At 45.4% G+C, this 23,766-nt stretch overlaps 1 protein-coding gene across 1 annotated transcript in view; it reads right to left on the reverse strand.

Annotated features, from left to right (window-relative positions):
* LOC126424637 (open rectifier potassium channel protein 1) overlaps window positions 1–23,766 on the reverse strand; it is a 242,601-nt gene that overhangs the window by 47,902 nt on the left and 170,933 nt on the right. Inside the window, exons 7-8 of the mRNA XM_050087370.1 lie at window positions 16,286–16,463; window positions 7,874–8,050 (exon numbers count right to left, since the gene is read on the reverse strand). Of these exons, the coding sequence (XP_049943327.1) occupies window positions 7,874–8,050; window positions 16,286–16,463 (355 nt within the window). The remainder of the gene's footprint in view (window positions 1–7,873; window positions 8,051–16,285; window positions 16,464–23,766) is intronic.

The raw sequence follows: 23,766 nt of genomic DNA on the forward strand, positions 1-23,766 counted from the left end.
TTTCTTCTTGGTGTAGCAATTTTAATGGCCAGTTGAGTAGCTCCAACTGCCATTCCACATTCAAGGTCTGTTAATCCCCATCGTGGAGCTTTAATCATGTTGGACAGCTTTTCACACGAATCATCTGAGTACAAACGACACCTCCATCAATCCACTGCCCTTTTATAGCCTGTGTACGCGATACTACCGGGATTCTTGTCATCCCACACATGTTGATTGTGAAAATTTACAATTTGATCACGTTGAAATGAAGCCTCATCCGTAAAGAGAACATTTGCACTGAAATGAGGATTGACACATTGTTGGATGAACCATTCGCAGAAGTGTACCCGTGGAGGCCAATCAGCTGCTGATAGTGCCTGCACACTCTGTACATGGTATGGGAACAACTGGTTCTCCCGTAGCACTCTCCATACAGTGACGTGGTCAACGTTACCTTGTACAGCAGCAACTTCTCTGACGCTGACATTAGGGTTATCGTTAACTGCACGAAGAATTGCCTCGTCCATTGCAGGTGTCCTCGTCGTTCTAGGTCTTCCCCAGTCGCGAGTCATAGGCTGGAATGTTCCGTGCTCCCTAAGACGCCGATCAACTGCTTCGAACGTCTTCCTGTCGGGACACCTTCGTTCTGGAAATCTGTCTCGATACAAACGTACCGCACCACGGCTATTGCCCAGTGGTAATCCATACATCAAATGGGCATCTACCAACTCCGCATTTGTAAACATTGCACTGAATGCAAAACCACGTTCGTGATGAACACTAACCTGTTGATGCTACGTACTGATGTGCTTGATGTTAGTACTGTAGAGCAATGAGTCGCATGTCAACACAAGCACCGAAGTCAACATTACCTTCCTTCAATTGGGCCAACTGGCGGTGAATCGAGGAAGTACAGTACATACTGACGAAACTAAAATGAGCTGTAACATGGAAATCAAGCGTTTCCACATAACATCTTTTCTTTATTTGTGTGTGAGGAATGTTTCCTGAAAGTTTGGCTGTATCTTTCTGTAACACCCTGTACTTGTCCAATGAATACCCGTTTATCATCTGCATTTCTTCTTGGTGTAGCAATTTTAGTGGCCAGTAGTGTATATCCACCCATGACTTTTCTCATCTCAGTATTTGTGATTCGCAGCTCTCGCTCCACAGTAGATTATACCCTTCCACATATGCAAAGGAGTTCACGAACAACGTGCAACATGAGTTCGGAGCCACGGTAGGTAACTACTCTGCGGCGCAAAGCTCTAAGATTCAGTGGGGATCATTGTGATTGGCCTACTCAGACGCCCTTCACAGTGGAGAGAACTCTTTGATGAGCCGACTACTACTAAATCCCTACGATAAGCCGACTTCTAGTTAACCGCCATCCGTCAGGCGCCACACGGACAGCCATATCGTCGGAGATACTGTCGGAAAGTAGAGCACTTGTAAACGCATTCGATAAGTTCTTGGCGACACAGCGATACTTAATTTTCCATCAAATGGATTCTTATAAAATCTAAATGAGAGACTCATTATTCGATCAATGCCAAAGATACGTGAGGCAGTACATCCGGTGCCCACATCTCCTGAAATAGCGTCGCCACGCTACCATCTACCTACACTGGATACTGAATTGCGGATGATTTCAAAAAATGGTTCAAATGGCTCTGAGCACTATGGGACTCAACTGCTGTGGTCATAAGTCCCCTAGAACTTAGAACTACTTAAACCTAACTAACCTAAGGACATCACACACATCCATGCCCGAGGCAGGATTCGAACCTGCGACCGTAGCGGTCGTGCGGTTCCAGACTGTAGCGCCTTTAACCGCTCGGCCACTCCGGCCGGCTTGCAGATGATTTCGCATGTACTATGTTGACTTAGAGACAAATCTTGACTGAGAGAAAGCTTTTGACATTGTTGAGTGGAATACTCTCAAATTCTGAAGGTGGCAGGGGTAAAATACAGGGAGCGAAAGACTGTTTACAATTTGTACAGAAACCAGATGGCAGTTATATGAGTCGAGGGGGATGAAAGGGAAGCAGTGATTGCGAAGGGAGTGAGACAGGGCTCTAACCTATATTAAAAAACTAGAAACCCGCCTCGATTGCGAAGAAAGCACCTAGTGTTAACCTAGGTTTCGGTGTAGATAACTACACCTCCTTCTTGCTGACGAGCTGCGATGTTGAAGGCTGTAACCTATCCCCGATGTTATTCAATATGTATTTTGAGCAAGCAGTAAAGGAAACAAAAGAAAAATTCGGAGTAGGAGTTAAAATCCACGGAGAAGAAATAAAAACTTCGAGGTTCGCCGATGACATTGTAATTCTGTCAGAGACAGCAAAGGACTTGGAAGAGCAGTTGAACGGAATGGGCAGTGTCTTGAAAGGAGGATATAAGATGAACATCAACAAAAGCAAAACGAGGATCATGGAATGTAGTCGAATTAAGTCGGGTGATGCTGAGTGAATTAGATTAGAAAATGACACACTTAAAGTAGTAAAGGACTTTTGCTATTTGGGGAGCAAAATAACAGATGATGGTCGAAGTAGAGAGGATATAAAATGTAGACTGGGAATGGCAAGGAATGCGTTTCTGAAGAAGATAAATATGTTAACATCGAGTATAGATTTAAGTGTCAGGAAGTCGTTTCTGAAAGTATTTGTATGGGGTGTAGCCATGTATGGAAGTGAAACATGGACGATAAATAGTTTAGACAAGAAAAGAATAGAAGCTTTCGAAATGTGGTGCTACAGAAGAATGCTGAAGATTAGATGGGCAGATCACACAACTAATGAGTAGGTGTTGAAGAGGATTAGGGAGAAGAGGAGTTTGTGGCACAACTTGAGTAGAAGAAGGGATCGGTTGGTAGGACATGTTACGAGGCATCAAGGGTTCACCAATTCAGCATTGGAGGGCAGCGTGGAGGGTAGAAATCGTAGAGGGAGACCAAGAGATGCACTAAGCAGATTCAGAAGGATGTGAGTTGCAGTAGGTACTTGGAGATGATGAAGAAGCTTGCACAGGACAGAGTAGCATGGAGAGCTGCATCAAACCAGTCTCTGAACTGAATACCACAACAACAAGAACAACAACAACAACAACAACAACATGTTGACAGTTGTTATGAGTTTTTTTACAGATTTGCTGATAAATTATGATATCGCAATCAAGTAATAAAGCTATAAGTGCAGGAAACGAAATGGCGTGTCCAAACAATGCATCTGACAATAAAACCATGAACGCTGTTAAACAGTGGTCTTCGTTATCTGTTAAGAGGGTGAATCAAATATAAAGAGGAATTTTTGTTTTGCACGGCTTTTTGTAAACGGAGGGCGGCGCGATCTCTGCTCCCTGTCGCTTTCGTTTCCTGTGAGTGTTCTCTGCAACTAGAACGTTTTCGCACCGTTTCTTTTGTCAGATTTGGAATACCAAAGCAAGAGGTAACCTCGTTTGTTGCGCAACGCATTGCGTTTCTGACAACAGAGGTCGTAGAAAAGGTCCGAAACTTTGGAAACGATTTGCGGCACAGTTCGGGGACAGCATCATGAGGAAGACTTAAGTGCATGCGTAATGCAAACAGTTTTTACGAGGAGGAGAAACAGTTGAGAAGGCAGCTCAGCGACGTCGCACGAGGACCAGCGTGACTGAGTGGAGTATTCGCATTGTTAGCCAACTTACTAAAGACGATCGCCGAATAACAGTTGCGGAAATTCCTAGTGAGGTTCGAGTAGGCTACGGTGGTGCTCAGGGTATCATTACTGACAACCGTGGATATCGGAAAGTGTCCGCAAAGTGGGAGCTTCATTCTTCTCACGGCGGAGCACCGTTTTTCACCGTCTAGAGGTTTGCAAGCGACAACCGATACGCCACCAAACGGAAGAAGAACAGTTTTTGCACAGAACTGTGACCTAAAAGGGACAAATCTTCACCCATCAAAACTAAAAATCATCTCACTGGGGGAAATGTTCTTGCAACGGTATTTTGATATTTAAAGGAATTCTTTTCATCAATTTTCTCCGTGAACGTCGTATTGTGTTCGCTGCGTACTATTGCCAACTTCTGGAACAAAACGTGCGTTTAGTCACAAAGAGGCGCTCGTTTCCAATCCGGGATGTGGGTCGTGCTTCATGACAACCATCGACCTCAAAGAGCTGTCCGAACTCAACGAAAATTTCAGGAACGCTTCTGGACCACACTAGAACATTCTCTCCACAGCCCACACTTGCCTCCCTACGATTTTCATTTGTTTGCGCCATTAACGGAAGTACACGGATGACACGGGTTTGACAACGTTGGCATTGTCGAAGTCTCATCGCGCAACTGGCTGCGGTCACAGCCACGTTCATTTTACGAAAACGAGTGCAAGAAACTACAGCTGGCGCAGGATACAGTGGCTGATGCGCAGAGTGTCCAATATTCGTCCAAACCGCTGGGCGAGTTCATTCGTTTGTCCGAAAGGGAAGGCCGACAGTGTCTGAAACCTTTCGGCCAGTCGGCGGTGATACAATCGAGGCGCGTGCCCTGCGATCTTTCTCAAACGATTTTACAGAAACTATTCGGCAACAAAAATCAGTTTTGCGTTACTTATTGCTGGTAAGTCAGGTTGATGATAACGTGACCATCACCTCATATATGGTCATAGTTATTGTGATATATATGGGTTACTAAGACACGGCGGGAAATTCGGAGAAGTTTGCAATGAAAAATAGCAGTCGCTATGATTTTGCGATTGGTGAAAATTACACTACTGGCCATTAAAATTGCTACACCAAGGAGAAATGCAGAGGATAAACAGGCATTCATTGGACAAATATATTATACTAGAACTGACATGTGATTACATTTTCACGCAATTTGGGTGCATACATCTTGAGAAATCAGTATCCAGAACAACCACCTCTGCCCGTAATAACGGCCTTGATAGCCTGGGCATTGAGTCAAACAGAGCTTGGATAGCGTGTAAAGGTACAGCTGTCCATGCAGCTTCAACACGATACCACAGTTCATCAAGAGTAGTGACTGGCGTATTGTGGCGAGCCAGTTGCTCGGCCGCCATTGACCAGACGTTTTCAATTGGTGAGAGATCTGGAGAATGTGCTGGCCAGGGCAGCAGTCAAATATTTTCTGTACCCAGGAAGGCCCGTACAGGACATGCAACCTGCGGTCGTGCATTATCCTGCTGAAATATAGGGTTTCGCAGGGATCAAATGAAGGGTAGAGCCACGGGTCAAAACACATCTGAAATGTAACGTCCACAGTTCAAAGTGCCGTCAGTGCGAGCAAGAGGTGACCGAGACGTGTAACCAATGGCACCCCATACCGTCACACCGGGTGATACGGCGGTATGGCAATGACGAATACACGCTTCCAGCGTGCGTTCACCGCGATGTCGCCAAACACGGATGCGACAATCATGATGCTGTAAACAGAAACTGGATTCATCCGAAAAAATGACGTTTTGCCATTCGTGAACCCAGGTTCGTCGTTGAATACACCATCGCAAACGCTCCTGCCTGTGATCCAGCATCAAGGGTAACCGCAGCCATGGAGCTGATAGTCCATGCTGCTGCAAACGACGTCAAACTGTTCGTGCAGATGGTTGTTGTCTTGCAAAAGTCCCCATCTGTTGACTCAGGGATCGAGACGTGTCTGCACGATCCGTTACAGCCATGCGGATAAGATGCCTATCATCTCGACTGCTAGTGATACGAGGTCGTTGGGATCCAGCACGGCGTTCCGTATTACCCTCCTGAACCCATCGATTCCATATTCTGCTAACAGTCATTGGATCTCAACCAACGCGAGCAGCAATGTCGCGATTCGATAATCCGCAATCGCGATAGGCTACAATCCGACCTGGTATCAAAGCCGGAAACGTGATGGTACGCATTTCTCCTCCTTACACGAGGCATCACAACAATGTTTCACCAGGCAACGCCGGTCAACTGCTGTTTGTGTATGAGAAATCGGTTGGAAACTTTCCTCGTGTCAGCACGTTGTAGGTGTCGCCACCGGCGCCAACCTGGTGTGAATGCTCTGAAAAGCTAATCATTTGACTATCACAGCATCTTCTTCCTGTCTGTAGCACGTCATATTCGTCGTGTAGCAATTTTAATGGGTAGTAGTGTACATAATATATTGCTGCCTATGAAATTTAGCTAACATATCGAATTTTTCTTTAGACTTAGGTGGAGTTCTCTATCTATCATCAATCTCGAGAAAACTGATCTGATGTAGCACACTGATTTGTGATCACACCGCACCAGCGATAAAGACGGACTGAAATATCCACAACATTTCTCACATTTCATGAACAGTTTGATATTTTGGAAAATGATAGCACACAAAGAGGAGAGTTCCTGAGGGTATTTTTGGTCTGTCGTTGCAACTACAAAAATGCGTGTTTTTTTTTTCACCAGACGTGTTTCGCTTTATTGAGTTAAGCATCATCAGTGGTCTGTGATTAAGTTATTCACATTTTAGGTCGAAAACGGTTGCTTCAAATGTGTGTGAAATCTTATGTGACTTAAGTGCTAAGGTCATTATTCCCTAAGCTTACACACTACTTAACCTAAATTAGCCTAAGGACAAACACACACACCCATGCCCGAGGGAGGACTCGAACCTCCGCCGGTACCAGCCGCACAGACCATGACTGCAGCGCCTCAGACCGCTCGGCTAATCGCGCACAGCGAAAAACGGTTCGTTAAGAATAGGTTGATTTGTACTTACGGTGATTTTTCAACTGATTTCGCGCTTACAGCGGGAAATGCAGACTGCTAGCACATCTATGTTTTCTGTTTTTGACTCTGATAAATTTCGCTCGGTAGGGGGATGAGGAAATAGAGAGAGAGAGAGAGAGAGAGAGAGAGATAGAGAGAGAGAGGAGGTGGACAGAGAGGGAGGGGTGGAGAGACAGAGAAATGGGGAAGGAAAAGATGAGCAGATGGTAGGGGCTGTAGGAGGTGGACAAAGAGAGATGGACTAGTAGAAGGTTGGGAAAAATACATACTCCGGCTTTTTTTATGTAAATAACTGTTTAACCGATGGGCGCAGCTAGTCGTTAAATGAATTTCTGCAATGATCCGGAGAGAAAAGTCGACAGACAATCCCTGAACAAAGGATGCACAAGTTCGTTACAATCTGTTGCTATGGAGTAGAGCTACTTTTATAACCAATGCATTGCCGCGTTGTTAACTTCCAGAACAGAAGCAACAAACTGCTTTTCAAGTTTTTACTAAGTTTAACGAAGGCGATGTTGGGCTGATATATTCGACGATGCCCCTTGGCTACACTGACTAAAGGATTCTTCTAAGAAATACCAAATTAAGGTATTTGCTCTTTCAATAGTTGATCCATTTATACATGGTTGTAGGTTATCCAAGTCTGCACAACGCGATCGCGTATTTAAGATGTATTTGTTCTGTTTTCTATGTAGATAACCTGAAGATGACTAAATAAGGCGAAACGAGTCTTTGAAAAATAAAAATCTTCAATTGCAACCAAGACTGTTTTTAACCAATACAATATGTCCACATAATACAGGAAGAGGGTATTTTGGTGGTGCTAAGTTCCTTTAGCGTCACACTGCTGAGGTCATTCGTCCCTAGGCTTACACACTACTTAATCTAACTCAAACTAAGTTACGCTACGAATAACACACACACACGCACACGCACACGCACACGCACACGCACACGCACATGTGCCCGAGGGAGGTGTCGAACCTCCGACGGGGGGAGCCGCGCGAACCGTGGCAAGGGGCGAAAGACCGCGCGGCTACCTTGCGCGGCAGTGAATTTTGTCACATCAGCCTCATCAGGAAGTGTGAGTATTAAAAAGAGTGTATTTCTTCTAGGTGCTGTGAGAGACTGGGACTCACATGGCGGACTTCTGGCGAACGAGCTGGTGCACCCACTTGGAAGGCGGGACACCGCCCCCAGTCCACGTCCACTCTGCGTTGTAGCCGCCGCCCCCGGGGGCCGCGCCGCCCCACGCCGGGATCCGCGCTTCGCTCGCTGCCCGAGCTCGGAACTTCGGCGACGGCTTGGCCACGCCCCTGGATGTGGACGAAATGGTAGTTTCTGATTAATCCTCATCCATTTGCTAACTTCATAAAATGAATACTGCATTATTAGACATAAATATTTCATAGGAAAATAAATAAGCTCTAACGCGCTGTCATGTTGTAAAAATTAAACTGAACATACAGTGACTTATGAGTGCATCGTGTTCCACAATTTGCGTTGACCCCAAGTGCGTGGGGACTGGACCAGTGAAGAGTCCTCTCTCGGAATGAGAACAGATCCAGTCTGAGTAGTGATGCTAGATGTACTCTCATACGGAACACACAATGCACTCAGGGACACTGTCTAACATCACCGTTTTGTTTGCCCAGGTGTTATGATGTGGGGAGGGATAATGCTGTATGGGCATACCTATCTTTGAACATAATACACTCATCGGTCACTGTTATTGTGACATTGTACTCCTTCCTCATATGCGTCTTTTCAGAGCTGTTTCGGTCCCTCATTTCTATGGATCACAATGTGCGACCGCATCGAACAGCCCACCGAGAGGAGCTCTTTGAATAACTGCAATGGACTGGCCTTCCCGTTCCCCCATCGAGCATGTGTGGGACGCGTTAGAGAGCCGTACTGAAGTATGTGCACATACACCAGGAACCATCCACCAGTAGCCAGTCGCGCTGGTGGAGGGACGCAATGCCCCTACATCATGGTGGTAGCCAGCATGTGGGCACGTTGCAGAGCACGCACTGCCATCCGTGCGAGATCACATACCCTATTAAGACCGATGTCCCCCTTTTATAATGTCCAGGGACCATCATAAATTGCGATGATTAAAGGACTTGGAAGACAAGTTGAACGGAATGGATAGTCTCTTGAAAGGAGGATATAAGATGAACATCAACAAAAGCAAAACGAGGATAAGTCGGGTGATGCTAAGGGAATTAGATTAGGAAATGAGACACTTAAAATAGTAAAGGAGTTTTGCTATTTGGGGAGCAAAATAACTGATGTCTTCAGTCCTAAGACTGGTTTGATACAGTTCTCCATGCTACTCTATCCTGTGCAAGCTTCTTCATCTCCCAGTAACTACTGCAACCTACATCCTTCTGAATCTGCTTAGTGTATTCATCTCTTGGTCTCCCTCTACGATTTTTACCCTCCACGCTGCCCTCCAATGCTAAATTTGAGATCCCTTGATGCCTCAGAATATGTCCTACCAACCGGTCCCTTCTTCTCGTCAAGTTGTGCCACAAACTCCTCTTCTCCCCAATTCTATTCAACACCTCCTCATTAGTTATGAGATCTACCCATCCAATCTTCAGCGCTCTTCTGTAGCACCACATTTCGAAAGCTTCTATTCTCTTCTTGTCCAAACTATTTATCGTCCATGTTTCACTTCCATACATGGCTACACTCCATACAAATACTTTCAGAAACGACTTTCTGACACTTAAATCTATACTCGATGTTAACAAATATCTCTTCTTCAGAAACGCTTTCCTTGCCATTGTCAGTCTACATTTTATATCCTCTCTACTTCGACCATCATCAGTTATTTTGCTTCCCAAATAGCGAAACTCCTTTACTACTTTAAGCGTCACATTTCCTAATCTAATTCCCTCAGCATCACCCGACTTAATTCGACTACATTCCATTATCCTCGTTTTGCTTTTGTTGATGTTCATCTTATATCCTCCTTTCAAGACACTGTCCATTCCGTTCAATTGCTCTTCCAAGTCCTTTGTTGTCTCTGACAGAATTACGATGTCATCGGCGAACCTCAAAGTTTTTATTTCTTCTCCATGGACTTTAATACCCACTCCGAATTTTTCTTTTGTTTCCTTAACTGCTTGCTCAATATACAGATTGAAAAACATCGGGGACAGGCTACAACCCTGTCTCACTCCCTTCCCAACCACTGCTTCCCTTTCATGCTCCTCGACTCATGTAACTGCCATCTGTTTCTGTACAAATTGTAAATAGCCTTTCGCTCCCTGTATTTTACCCCTGCCACCTTCAGAATTTGAAAGAGAGTATTCCAGTCAACATTGTCAAAAGCTTTCTCTAAGTCTACAAATGCTAGAAATGTAGGTTTGCCTTTCCTTAATCTATTTTCTATGATAAGCCGTAGGGTCAGTATTGCCTCACGTGTTCCAACATTTCTGCGGAATCCAAACTGATCTTCGCCGAGGTCGGCTTATACCAGTTTTTCCATTCGTCTGTAAAGAATACGCATAGTATTTTGCAGTCGTGGCTTACTATACTGATAGTTCGGTAATTTTCACATCTGTCAACACCTGCTGTCTTTGGGATTGGAATTATTATATTCTTCTTGACGTCTGAGGGTATTTCGCCTGTCTCATACATCTTGCTCACCAGATGGCAGAGTTTTTTCAGGACTGGCTCTCCCAAGGCCGTCAGTAGTTCCAATGGAATGTTGTCTACTCCCGGGCCTTGTTTCGACTCAGTTCTTTCAGTGCTCTGTCAAACTCTTCACGCAGTATCGTATCTCCCATTTCACCTTCATCTACATCCTCTTCCATTTCCATAATATTGTCCTCAAGTACATCGCCCTTGTATAGACCCTCTATATACTCCTTCCACCTTTCTGCTTTCCCTTCCTTGCTTAGAACTGGGTTTCCATCTGAGCTCTTGATATTCATACAAGCGGCTCTCTTCTCTCCAAAGGTCTCTTTAATTTTCGTGTAGGCTGTATCTATCTTACCCCTAGTGAGATAAGCCTCTACATCCTTACATTTGTCCTCTAGCCATCCCTGCTTAGCCATTTTGCACTTCCTGTCGATCTTGTTTTTGAGACGTTTGTATTCCTTTTTGCCTACTTCATTTACTGCGTTTTTATATTTTCTCCTTTCATCAATTAAATTCAATATTACTTCTGTTACCCAAGCATTTCTACTAGCCCTCGTCTTTTTACCTACTTGAGCCTCTGCTGCCTTCACTACTTCATCCCTCAGAGCTACCCATTCTTCTTGTATTGTATTTCTTTCCCCCATTCCTGTCAACTGTTCCGTTATGCTCTCCCTGAAACTCAGTACAACCTCTGGTTTAGTCAGTTTATCCAGGTCCCATCTCCTTAAATTCCCACCTTTCTGCAGTTTCTTCAGTTTTAATCTACAGTTCATAACCAATAGATTGTGGTCAGAGTCCACATCTGCCCCTGGAAATGTCTTACAATTTAAAACCTGGTTCCTACATCTCTGTCTTACCATTATATAATCTGTCAGATACCTTCTAGTATCTCCAGGATTCTTCCATGTATACAACCTGCTTTTATGATTCTTGAGCCAAGTGTTAGCTGTAATTAAGTTATGCTCTGTGCAAAATTCTACCTGACGGCTTCCTCTTTCATTTCTATCCCCCAACCCATATCACCCACTATGTTTCCTTCTCTCGAATTCCAGTCACCCATGACTATTAAATTTTCGTCTCCCTTGACTACCTGAATAACTTCTTTTATCTCATCATACATTTCATCAATGTCTTCATCATCTGCAGAGCTAGTTGCCATATAAACTTGTACTACAGTAGTAGGCATGGGCTTCGTGTCTATCTTGGCCACAATAATGCGTTCACTATGCTGTTGGTGGTAGCTAACCCACACTACATTTTTTTAATTTATTATTAAACCTACTCCTGCATTACCCCTATTTGATTTTGTATTTATATCCCTGTATTCACCTGACCAAAAGTCTTGTTCCTCCTGCCACCGAACTTCACTAATTCCCACTATATCTAACTTTAACCTATTTCCCTTTTTAAATTTTCTAACCTACCTTCCCGATTAAGAAATCTGACATTCCACGTTCCGATCCGTAGAACGCCAGTTTTCTTTCTCCTGATAACGACGTCCTCCTGAGCAGTCCCCGCCTGGAGATCCGAATGGGGGACTATTTTACCTCCGGAATATTTTACCCAAGAGGACGCCATCATCTTTTAACCATTCAGTAAAGCTGCATGCCCTCGGGAAAAATTACGGCTGTAGTTTCCCCTTGCTTTCAGCCGTTCGCAGTACCAGCACAGCAAGGCCGTTTTGGTTAGTGTTATAAGACCAGATCAGTCAATCATCCAGACTTTTGCCCCTGCAACTACTGAAAAGGCTGTTGCCCCTCTTCAGGAACCACACGTTTGTCTGGCCTCTCAACAGATACCCCTCCGTTGTGGTTGCACCTACGGTACGGCCATCTGTATCGCTGAGGCACGCGAGCCTCCCCACCAACGGCAAGGTCCGTGGTTCATGGGGGATTACAACAGCAGTATGTGGACCAGCGTTATCCTGTTGAGTATCACACTCTGCGATGCTGTTCATGAATGGCAGCACAACAGACTGAACCACCATCTTTCATCAGAAAACACAACAGAGCTCCATCCTGCTCTCCAATAATGTCTTGCTTGACAAACTAAAGAGGAAAATAGAGGTGGCTTGGAGTCAGTGAAATCTACGCTACAGGGCATCTGGCTCGGAGCTGTCCCTGAAATAACCGATTTGTTACAGTTGGTTGTGTCACTGCGGTGCCAACTGCTGTCAAATTACTGCTACAGGTACAGTATGATGCACCAGAGACGTACACCGAACATGATGATCCTGGTAGAGCCACACGGCCATATGGTCCAGACTTCTTTCGGCTGTACATTCTTGCGACTGCTGCTACCAGCAGTCATGTGCAGTGGCTACATTCCTGCCAAGACTTTCTACTGGATCACACAAGGAACAGTCAGCTACTCGTAGCCCTGCTACACGATCTTGTTCAAACTCACCACCAGCCTGATGTTGATAATGGCATCTTTAAGGCATTGTTGACTGACACATCTCACCACATTCAATCTCAAAGCTAACTAACGGTCGCGACCCTTACAGCGTGTATTTGAAGCAAATCTGATTTGCATCTTTCAGATGTAGAGCCACGCCTACCAACTTTTCCTTGTCACACAACTCCTTCGTGGTGTTGCAGATTTTTTCCCCCAGTGTATATATGGTCGACGTTTCATCGAACTACGTTACTTTCTAGAGACTCATCACGTGAAACTTACTTTACTCCATCAGTTTTGCACACCAGTGCATATTAAATTTCTAGTATTTTGCTGGTTAGAGGCGAGAGTTTGATAAAACTGTGCCAAGGTTCAACACTCTCCCTTACTTAGGAGTGACCCTGTATGAGACGTCTAATGGATCCTGAGTAGTAAAACAGTGTATTCTCATTTTCCAAAACTTTGACCTGACTGACTGATCCGATTTTAAAATACACTGAGGTCACAAAAGTCGTGGGATACCTTCTAACATCGTGTCGGGCCTGCTTTTGTCTGGTGTAGTGTAGCAGCTCCACGTAGCATGGACTCTACAAGTCGTTGGAAATCCCCTGCAGAAATATGCAGCCATGCTGCCTCTATAGCCGTGCACAGTCACATGTTGCCAGTGCAGGATTTTGTGCACGAACTGAACGCTAGATTACGTTGGGTGGGATTCATGTCGGGCGATGTGAGTGGTCAACTCATTCTCTAGAATTGTCCAAGTCGTGCTATCACATTTAATATTTGGACTTTTATAAAAGTCTGGGTACAACTGTATCCTTATCTCCTTGCCCAAAGATTAAAACTAACAGTACATGCTATTGGAATATCTATTGTAGGATAAGATGGAAAGAGTTGCGTCTTTAATTAACATCCATACCATTTACCCCACCCTACTTGTGTGATTTGAATAATTACCATCAAATTAGTGGTCTCCATGGCATTGTGCATTGTCATCCATAAAAATTTGTTTCCAATGGTGTCCAAGTAGCCGAACACGACCAATTCCAGTCATTGATCGTTTCAGTTGGACCAGAGTATCCAGTGAATTCCATGTAAATACGGCGTACACCATTACTGAGCCACCACCAGATTGCAGAGAGCCTTGTTGACAACCTGGGTCCATGGCTACGTGAGCTCTGCACCACACTCGAATCCTATCAACAACTCTTACCAAATGAAATCGGAACCCACCTGAGCAGACCGCTGTTTTACAGTCGTGTAGGGTGCAACTGATGTGGTTACGAGACCAGGACAGGCGCCACAGCCGACGTCATGCTGTTAGCAAAGGTTCACGCGTCGGTCGTCTGGTACCACAGCCCATGAACGCCAAATTTCGCCGCACAATTCTAAAGGCTACGTTCGCCGTACCTCCCACGTTGATTTCCGCGGTTATTTCACGCAGTTGTGCTGGTCTGTTAGAACTGATAACTCTAAGCATGTGCCGATACTCTCGGTCGTTACGCGAAGTCCATCGGCCGCTGCATTGTCCATGGTGAGAAGTTTCTTATTAGTGTTATATTGTGGGTTTCGGAATACTGAATTCCCTAATGATTTTCAAAATTGAATGTACCATGCATCTACACTACTGGCCATTAAAATTACTACAGACGCGAAATTTAACAGACAGGAAGAAGATGCTGTGATATGCAAATGATTAGCTTTTCAGATCATTCACACAAGGTTGGCGCCGGTGGTGACACCTACAATGTGCTGACATGAGGAAAGTTTCCAGCCGATTTCTCATACACAGATGACCGGCGTCGCCTGGTGAAACGTTGTTGTGAAGCCTCGTGTAAGGAGGAGAAATGCGTACCACCAAGTTTCCGCCTTTGATAAAGGTCGGATTGTAGCCTATCGCGATTGCGGTTTATCGTATCGCGACATTGCTGCTCGCGTTGGTCGAGATCCAATGACTGTTAACAGAATATGGAATCGGTGGGTTCAGGAGGGTAATACGGAACGCCGTGCTGGATCCCAACGGCCTCGTATCACTAGCAGTCGAGATGATAGGCATCTTATCCGCATGGCTGTAACGGATCGTGCAGCCACGTCTCGATCCCGGAGTCAACAGATGGGGACGTTTGCAAGACAACAACCATCTGCACGAACAGTTCGACGACGTTTGCTCCAGCATGGACTATCATCTGGGAGACCATGGCTGCGGTTACTTTTGACGCTGCACCACAGACAGGATCGCCTACGATGGTGTACTCAACGACGAACCTGGGTGCACGAATGGCAAAACGTAATTTTTTCGGATGAATCCAGGTTCTGTTTACAGCATCATGATGGTCGCATCCATATTTGGCGACAGCGCAGTGAACGCACATTGGAAGCGTGTATTCGTCATCGCCATACTGGCGTATCACCAGGCGTGATGATATGAGGTGCCATTGGTTACACGTCTCGGTCACCTCTTGTTCGCATTGACGGCACTTTGAACAGTGGACGTTATATTTCAGCTGTGTTACGACCCGTGGCTCTACCCTTCATTCGATCCCTGCGAAACCCTACATTTCAGCAGGATAATGCACGACCGCATGTTGCAGGTCGTGCACGGGCCTTTCTGGACACAGAAAATGCTCGACTGCTACTCTGGCCAACACATTCTCCAGATCTCTCATCAACTGAAAACGTCATGTCAATGGTGGCCGAGCAACTGGCTCGTCACAATACGCCAGTCACTACTGGTGGTGAACTGTGATATCGTGTTGGAGCTGCTTGGGCAGCTGTAACTGTACGCGCCATCCAAGCTCTGTTTGACTCAATGCCCAGGCGTATCGAGGCCGCTATTACGGCCAGAGGTGGTTGTTCTGGGTACTGATTTCTCAGGATCTATGCACCCAAATTGCTTGAAAATGTAATGACATGTCAGTTCTGGTATAATATACTTGTCCAATGAATACCCATTTACCATCTGCATTTCTTCTTGGTGTAGCAATTTTAATGGCCAGTAGTGTAATTTCATGTGCGGTGAGCTGCACCAGGAGGATTCTGGACTGGTGTGTAGAGCTAGCGTACGGCTGTAGAGGGGGACTCACCCGCCGATGCTGAAGGAGAACTCTGGACTGGTGTGTAGAGCTAGCGTACGGCTGTAGAGGGGGACTCACCCGCCGATGCTGAAGGAGAACTGTGGACTGGTGTGTAGAGCTAGCGTACGGCTGTAGAGGGGGACTCACCCGCCGATGCTGAAGGAGAACTGTGGACTGGTGTGTAGAGCTAGCGTACGGCTGTAGAGGGGGACTCACCCGCCGATGCTGAAGGAGAACTGTGGACTGGTGTGTAGAGCTAGCGTACGGCTGTAGAGGGGGACTCACCCGCCGATGCTGAAGGAGAACTGTGGACTGGTGTGTAGAGCTAGCGTACGGCTGTAGAGGGGGACTCACCCGCCGATGCTGAAGGAGAACTGTGGACTGGTGTGTAGAGCTAGCGTACGGCTGTAGAGGGGGACTCACCCGCCGATGCTGAAGCCGCCGACGGTCCAGCCGGAGCCGCGCCAGCCGCGCTCCGAGGCCAGGATGTCTTCGTCGCTGAAGCCGTGGACGCCGCCGCTGCCGGTCGCCTCCCTGTCCGCCGGCTGCGTCGCGTCCGAGTCCGTGTCGCTCTCCGGCGTGTCCAGGTGGTGCGAAGACGCTGAGACAACAACGAGAAATGTGCTCAAAATGTGTTCAAATGTGTATAAAATCTTAAGGGATTTAACTGCTAAGGTCATCAGTCCCTAAGCTTACACACTACTTAAACGAAATTATCCTAAGGACAAACACACACCCATGCCCGAGGGAGGACTCGAACCTCCGCCGGGACCAGCCGTACAGTCCATGACTGCAGCGCCTAAGACCGCTTGGCGAATTCCGCTTGGCCAACAACGAGAGAGCCGTCGCAACATTACTGGGCGTTACAACAGTTGTGAGGGTTCGTAGAATGGCTGAGATGCTAAAATCTTTGTGAAGCACTGATCAGAACCAAAATACACTGAAAAAACGATTACAATTCCAAAAAATTGGATGATTTATTTAAGAGAAAGAGCTTTACAAATTCATCAAGTCAATAACGCTACACTCATCCTGAGGAATATCGTGGCAAATTGTGTCCAATTGACAGGTTAGATTGTCAAAATCTCGCTGTAGTTGGAGAGCCCTGCCCATTATGCTCCAAACTTTCTCAATTGGGCAGAGATCCAGCGACCTTGCTGGCCAAGAGAGGGTTTAGCAAGTACGAGGCGTGGTTTTTTAAGTAAGTACCATTTTGAAATAAAAAACATGCTAAGATATCTCAATAATTTTATTTTTACATGAAAGCCTGTACTTTAATCTACGCATTGACGCCATTACAGTCTGATTCTTCTTTGTTTACGTTGTGTACTGAGTGTTTAAGGTGCCTCCAATAATCATGAGTCCCGCCGACTGTGAAGTACGGGTTGTTATAAGATTTCTTGGTGCTAAAGGCCTAAAAGCGATCGATATTCATCGTGAGATGTGTGCAGTTTACGGAGAAAACATTATGAGTGATGGGAAGGTAAGGAAGTGGGTGAGAGCATTTAAAGATGGCCGCACAAATGTGCATGATGAACAACGGAGTGGGCGTCCTTTGGTCGTTAATGAAAGTTTTGTGCAGGAAGTGGACAATAAGGTGAGAGAAAACAGACGCTTTGCGATTTCCTCCTTGCTGGATTACTTTCCTAATGTTTCTCGTAGTGTTTTGTATGGCATTGTGATCGAGCACTTGAATTACCGAAAAATGCGCGCACGTTGGGCACCGAAAATGTTGACGGATGTGCACGAAAACCAAACGTTTAGACAGTGCATTGACTTTCCTTGAGCGGTACCACAACGACGGTGATGATTTCTTAAGCCAAATTGTTACGGGCGATGAAACATGGGTGGCCTACGTCACACCAGAATCAAAGCAACAGACCATGGAAGTTGAGCAAGGGCACCGCTTTGCTGCAAGACAATGCCCGTCCGCATGTGGCGAATCAGAGCAAAGATCTGATCACATCTTTTCGATGAAAACTCTCGATCATCCTCCGTAGAGCCCCGATCTTGCGCCCGGTGACTGCTGTGTGTTCCTGCACTTGAAGAAACACCTGCGCGGTCAGCATCTTCAGGACTATGACGAAGTCAAAACAGTGGTGATGCAGTGATTAACAAGTCAGGCGGCAGACTTAAATGAGGAGGGTATTCAAAAATTGGTACAATGTTATGACAAGTGCCTCAATATTGACGGAAAGTATGTAGAAAAGTAGATTAAGGTACAGGCTTTCATGTAAAAATAAAATTATTAAGATATCTTAGCACGTCTTTTTTTAATTTCAAAACGGTACTTACTTAAAAAACACGCCTCGTACAAAGAGAAGTACTAGGATTACTGACCAAGTGTGAGCGGGCATTTGCTTCCTGAAATGTAAGCCCTGGCTAGCTTGCCATGAAGGCCAATAAAGCGGGCTGTAGAATATCGCTGACGTACCCCTGTGCTCTAAGGATGCCATGGATGAGAACCATAGAGACGCTGTTATGAAAAGAAGTCGGACCCCACACCATCATTCCTTGCTGTTGGGCCGTATGACGAGCAACAGTCAGGTTGGTATCCCACCACTGACTGGGCCATCTCCAAACACGTCTTTCGGCTGTAATCTCATTCACTGGAGTAGAATTATTTACTTGCATGTCTGGATGAGCAGACACTGATAATGATATAGAGCGATCCGAAATTAATTTGAAATAAATTTGCTGAATGCGAATAGCTTAGCCTCAGATGTGTTTGGCAATAGATCTAATACCTGCTAGTGGCATATGAAAATTTGTGCAGGACCAAGACTCGAACGCTATCAAATGGTTCAAATGGCTCAGCACTATGCGACTTAACTTCTGAGGTCATCAGTCGCCTAGAACTTAGAACTAATTATACCTAACTAACCTAAGAACACCACACACATCCATGCCCGAGGCAGGATTCGAACCTGCGACCGTACCGGTCACGCGGTTCCAGACTGAAGCACCTAGAACCGCACGGCCACACCGGCCGGCTCGAACGCAATCATCTAAACCATTAGGCTATCCATGCACACCTCCCAGACTGACCCAAACTTCCATATATCATACTGTCTACATCCCTATACCATAGCCTCCTAGATTCATTTTGGGTGGCTGTATATCGTCATCAATGTTTGCTCATCCAGACATGCAAGTAAATGTTACATTCCGGGGCAGGTAAAAGATATCATAGGCCTCGTTTCCTTATTGTCTCCTTCTGTCTGATTCGCCTAATGCTTAAGATGACCACACGCAAAAAATGAGAAATCTGTGCTTGAGTTCCGATCAGGCACAAATTTACACATGTCTCCAACAGGTTGTACATCCGTACCTAGCAACTGAGGCCAAGTTACTCGCATTCAGCAACTTTATTTCGAATTAGTGTAGAACTGTCTAGTGATGTCCACCTTGATAGGAGGAGCCCTGACGACCAGTGAAGGTGTTTCTGGAGACACCCCAGATAGCAGTGGGATATCATCTTTCATTGACGATACAGAGCGACTGATTTGGAGGAGAGGTTAATGTCATTGAGGTCATTAGGGATGGAGCCCAGGCTCGGATAAGGGAAGGATGGGGAAGGAAACTGGCTATGTCCTTTCTAAGGAACCATGCCAGCATTTGCCTGGAGCAATTTACGGAAATCACAGGGAACCTAAATATGGATGGCTGGAGCCAGGTGTTAACCGTCTTTATCCTGAATGCGAGTAGACTATGCTAACCACTACGCCACCTCACTCAGTCCAGCTGAGTTGGAGAGATGAATCTCGTTATACCTTGTAACAGTCAGATGGAAGGCTTTGGGTCTGCCGATTTCACGGACAATTATTCCACAAACTATTTGTCTTTTAAGTAATGTGTGTTACATACTGTAACATATTCAGAAAGTTAAGTAAGGCATACACTTTATTTATCTGTATGGCGTGCTTCTCAAAAGTTACTGTTCGACAGAAGCAGTGTGTGTCTGGAATTTGACTGTAGCTTGTTTCACACTAGAGTCTGTACGTATATTTAAGTCGTTAGTCGTGACTTTTATGTGCATTGTTCCTGTCAAAATGCGTAAGTTGCTATTAGATGCAACATACAGACTATCTGTTACGATGTTCATATTTACACGGTCACATTTACTTATCATAGTGTATCAACGTTACAGGGTAAATGTGTTCATGGGAATTGTATATTTGAAAATCTACGAATGAGACTGTTATACTGGGTGGTTATAATTAAACTTTCCCTGTTTAACACCTTATAACATGGAAACTAATTACTGTACGAGGACCAAAATTGGTAGCATTAATGTCCAGAGTACGGGGTGCACGACTTCCATGTATAACAGCGCCACGATCGATTTCCAACAATGGCCACCAGGTGCCGTGATCAGTCATCGTCATTCATAGTCTGGCGCACCTGACCAGTCGGAGTGCACTTGTTGACATGTAAACATGAGCTTGGACAAAAGCAGCAGGACATTGTTGGAGAAATTATATTACCAAAACAACAGTATTGCTGCAGCTGCACTTCGAGAATATCGCCGGATGAAATGATTACGGAAGGGTCATCTTTCTCCACCTACTGTGCGGAGCATGGTGAAGAAGTTCGAATTAACTGGAGAACTGGGTGTCGGTCCACGAAGAGGCTGACGACCACTTGCACCACAGGCGGTGATGAAATCGCTGTTGCTATGGCAGAGAACGTTGCGCGGAATTCCCGATCGTCAGGCAGTGGGCGTGCTGTGTCACGACAGTTGAACATCCCGTGGTTCACTGTATGGAAGGTGCTTTGCACTGTTCTCAAATGATATCTGTACAAGATCCGTATTGTACAGCAGCTTGAACCACAAGAGGCACAACGACGTGTTGACTCCGCTCTCCACTTTGTCGCAAGGGTTGAAGTTGATGAGGGCTGGCTGTCGACCATCCTATGGACAGGTGAAGCTTATTTTCCTCTGACAAGTGAGGTGTACACACAGAATTGGCGAGTGTGGGGATATTCATCTCCATTCATTGTGCATGAAGTTCCTCTGTATGGTGAACGAGTCACCATGCAGTGCGACTTCAGGGCTACACTCAACATTGGCCTATTCTTGTTTTGAACCAGTTGGCGCTCAAGGACCATGGGAGTGCAGTGTGACTGGCCAGCGTTACCGCGATATGCTTCGTCAGCACGTCATACCCGCCCTACAGGTAAAAGATGCATTGAACTGAACAGTTTTCATGTAAGACGGGGCCCACCGCGCAACGCTCATTAAGTTGACCTGCCTCTCCGGAACACATTTGGGAGCGATCGAATCGTCAGCCGATCGTTTCCAAATGCTTGGCCTGCACGATCACCTGATGTTACTCCCTGTGATTTCTGGTTGAGGGTCTACCTGAAGGACACGGTTTTCCAGGCAAACATTCACACATGAGCTGATCTGAAGCGCAGTATATAAAGAGAGGTAGCCAGCTTACCTATGGACCTGCTTCGTTCTGCCGTGTAGAATGCAATCCTGCGTTTTCAGACTCTTCTGTGTGGCATATTGAGCCCATTTTGCAGCAGCAGTGGTACCGGCATGTAATGGTATGATGTACCATAGCAGCACACTGCATATGAGGTAACGGGCGAGTCGTGGCGCCCCGAAAATATTCTAAGTTGAGAGTTGGCGGCCACTGCTCGGGCCGTTTGGCAAGGCGCGGCTCCTTAGCAAGCACATGGTGCCGCACAACGGCCGGACCACGTGGTCCATCGAGCACATGGCTGGGAATTCCTTGGTGACGCTGTGCGCCGGGAGGGCCAAAGATGGCGGACTTAGTGAAACCTTAATGGCAGACATTTCACAGTTCGTATAGAAATTAGTAGTAGCCAGATGAATCATGATACCTCAAAAAGAAACATGTACATTACTATTATCTGCACGACAATTCTGATGGTGTAATCAGATCTGCAATATCTTTATTAGTTTGAAGTTTAGTATCTGACTGTAAATTATACAAGTAACGCCCAGCTACGAATTTCCAAAATCTATACGGGCCATCCGATTTCGTCGATCTACGTGTCGTTAGAAAGCTATTAGTGTAAACCTAAATTGGTATGAATTACAGGCACGTAACTTGAATAGTACATGAGTTATTGGAGGTGAAAGTGGCCGATTACTATCGATCGCACCAGGCCATAGGTACTCCACAGTTACACGAAAAAACGGTAGCAGCATGCTTATAAATATATTTATTCATCTATGTCTTTGTTTATGTCCGATATATACTATTCATGAAGAAATTGGTTAAATATTTACTGTGTTTTAGAAAGCACAGAGACCTTACGCTACTGGCCTACCTCTTGTTGCTATTCCTTTGATATACCTGGTGATCAAAAAGTCAGTATAAATTTGAAAATTTAATAAACCATGGAATACTGTAGATAGAGAGGTAAAAATGGACAAACATGCTTGGAATGACATGGGGTTTTATTAGAAAAAAAACAACAAAGTATTACTAGACACATGAAAGATCTGTTGCGCGCGTCGTTTGGCGATGATCGTGTGCTCAGCCGCCACTTTCGGCATGCTTGGCCTCCCAGGTCCCTAGACCTCAGTCCGTGCGATTATTGGCTTTGGGGTTACCTGAAGGCGCAAGTGTATCGTGATCGACCGACATCTCTAGGAATGCTGAAAGACAACATCCGACGCCAATGGCTCACCATAACTCCGGACATGCTTTACAGTGCTGTTCACAACATTATTCCTCGACTACAGTTATTGTTGAGGAATGATGGTGGACATATTGAGCATTTCCTGTAAAGGACATCATCTGTGCTTTGTCCTACTTTGTTGTGCTAATTATTGCTATTCTGATCAGATAAAGCGCAATCTGTCGTACATTTTTTGAACGTTTGTATTTTTTTGGGTTCTAATAAAACCCCATGTCATTTCAAGCAAGTGTGTCAATTTGTACCTCTCTATATACATTATTCCGTGATTTATACAGTTTTCATATTTATACTGACTTTCTGATCACCCGGTATGTTTATTTAATTTGTTTTTGCATCTAATAATGTGTGTTAGAGCGTGTCTATGGTCCAGTCGTAGCAATATTAATTTAATTTCAAGTTATTTAAATGTAACTCCAGTATTTCGTATGTGTTTAAATATGTTTGTGAGTGTGCGTTGGTTTGAAGACATGGCGCGAGCGCTGTAGACAGTCGGGAGAGTGGATGGAAGCGAGTTCGGGAGAGGAGGACACTGGGCAGTTCTGGAGGATACGGCACTGGACACGGAGAGTGCTGGACGCGACGGCGCGGCGGAAAGACTTGGACGGTGGAGCAGTTTGCGCGTGGTCGCGGAGAAGTACCTGAGGAATTTATTTAATTGCAATCTTTCGTCTATAATTTTATATGTTACTTTCATAATTCGCCATTGCCGAGTGATAGAAGCCTTCGATTATTCGATTCATGTGTGTATTCTTATCGTATACTGTAAACTCAGGAGTATTTGGCCTGTAGTGTTGCAACTATGTATCCCAGCCCCTAGACAACGAAACCAGCCAAAACTTTTAATATTGCAACGTTGAGTCGGAGGGTACTTACAAGGGAACCTCCCCATCGCACCCCCCCCCCACCCCCCCAGATTTAGTTATAAGTTGGCACAGTGGATAGGCCTTGAAAAACTGAACACAGATCAATCGAGAAAACTGGAAGAAGTTGTGTGGAACTATGAAAAAAATAAGCAAAATATACAAACTGAGTAGTCCATGCACAACATAGGCAACATCAAGGATACTGTGAGCTACGGAGCGCCGTGGTCAGCGTGAGCAGCTGCGGAACGAGAGGTCCTTGGTTCAAGTCCTTTTCTTTATCTTTGCAAAGTTATGATTTGTCCGCTCGTTCATTGACGTCTCTGTTCACTGTAATAAGTTTAGTGTCTGTATTTCGCT

This window comes from Schistocerca serialis, chromosome 10, assembly GCF_023864345.2.
Source record: "Schistocerca serialis cubense isolate TAMUIC-IGC-003099 chromosome 10, iqSchSeri2.2, whole genome shotgun sequence".
Taxonomy (NCBI): domain Eukaryota; kingdom Metazoa; phylum Arthropoda; class Insecta; order Orthoptera; family Acrididae; genus Schistocerca; species Schistocerca serialis.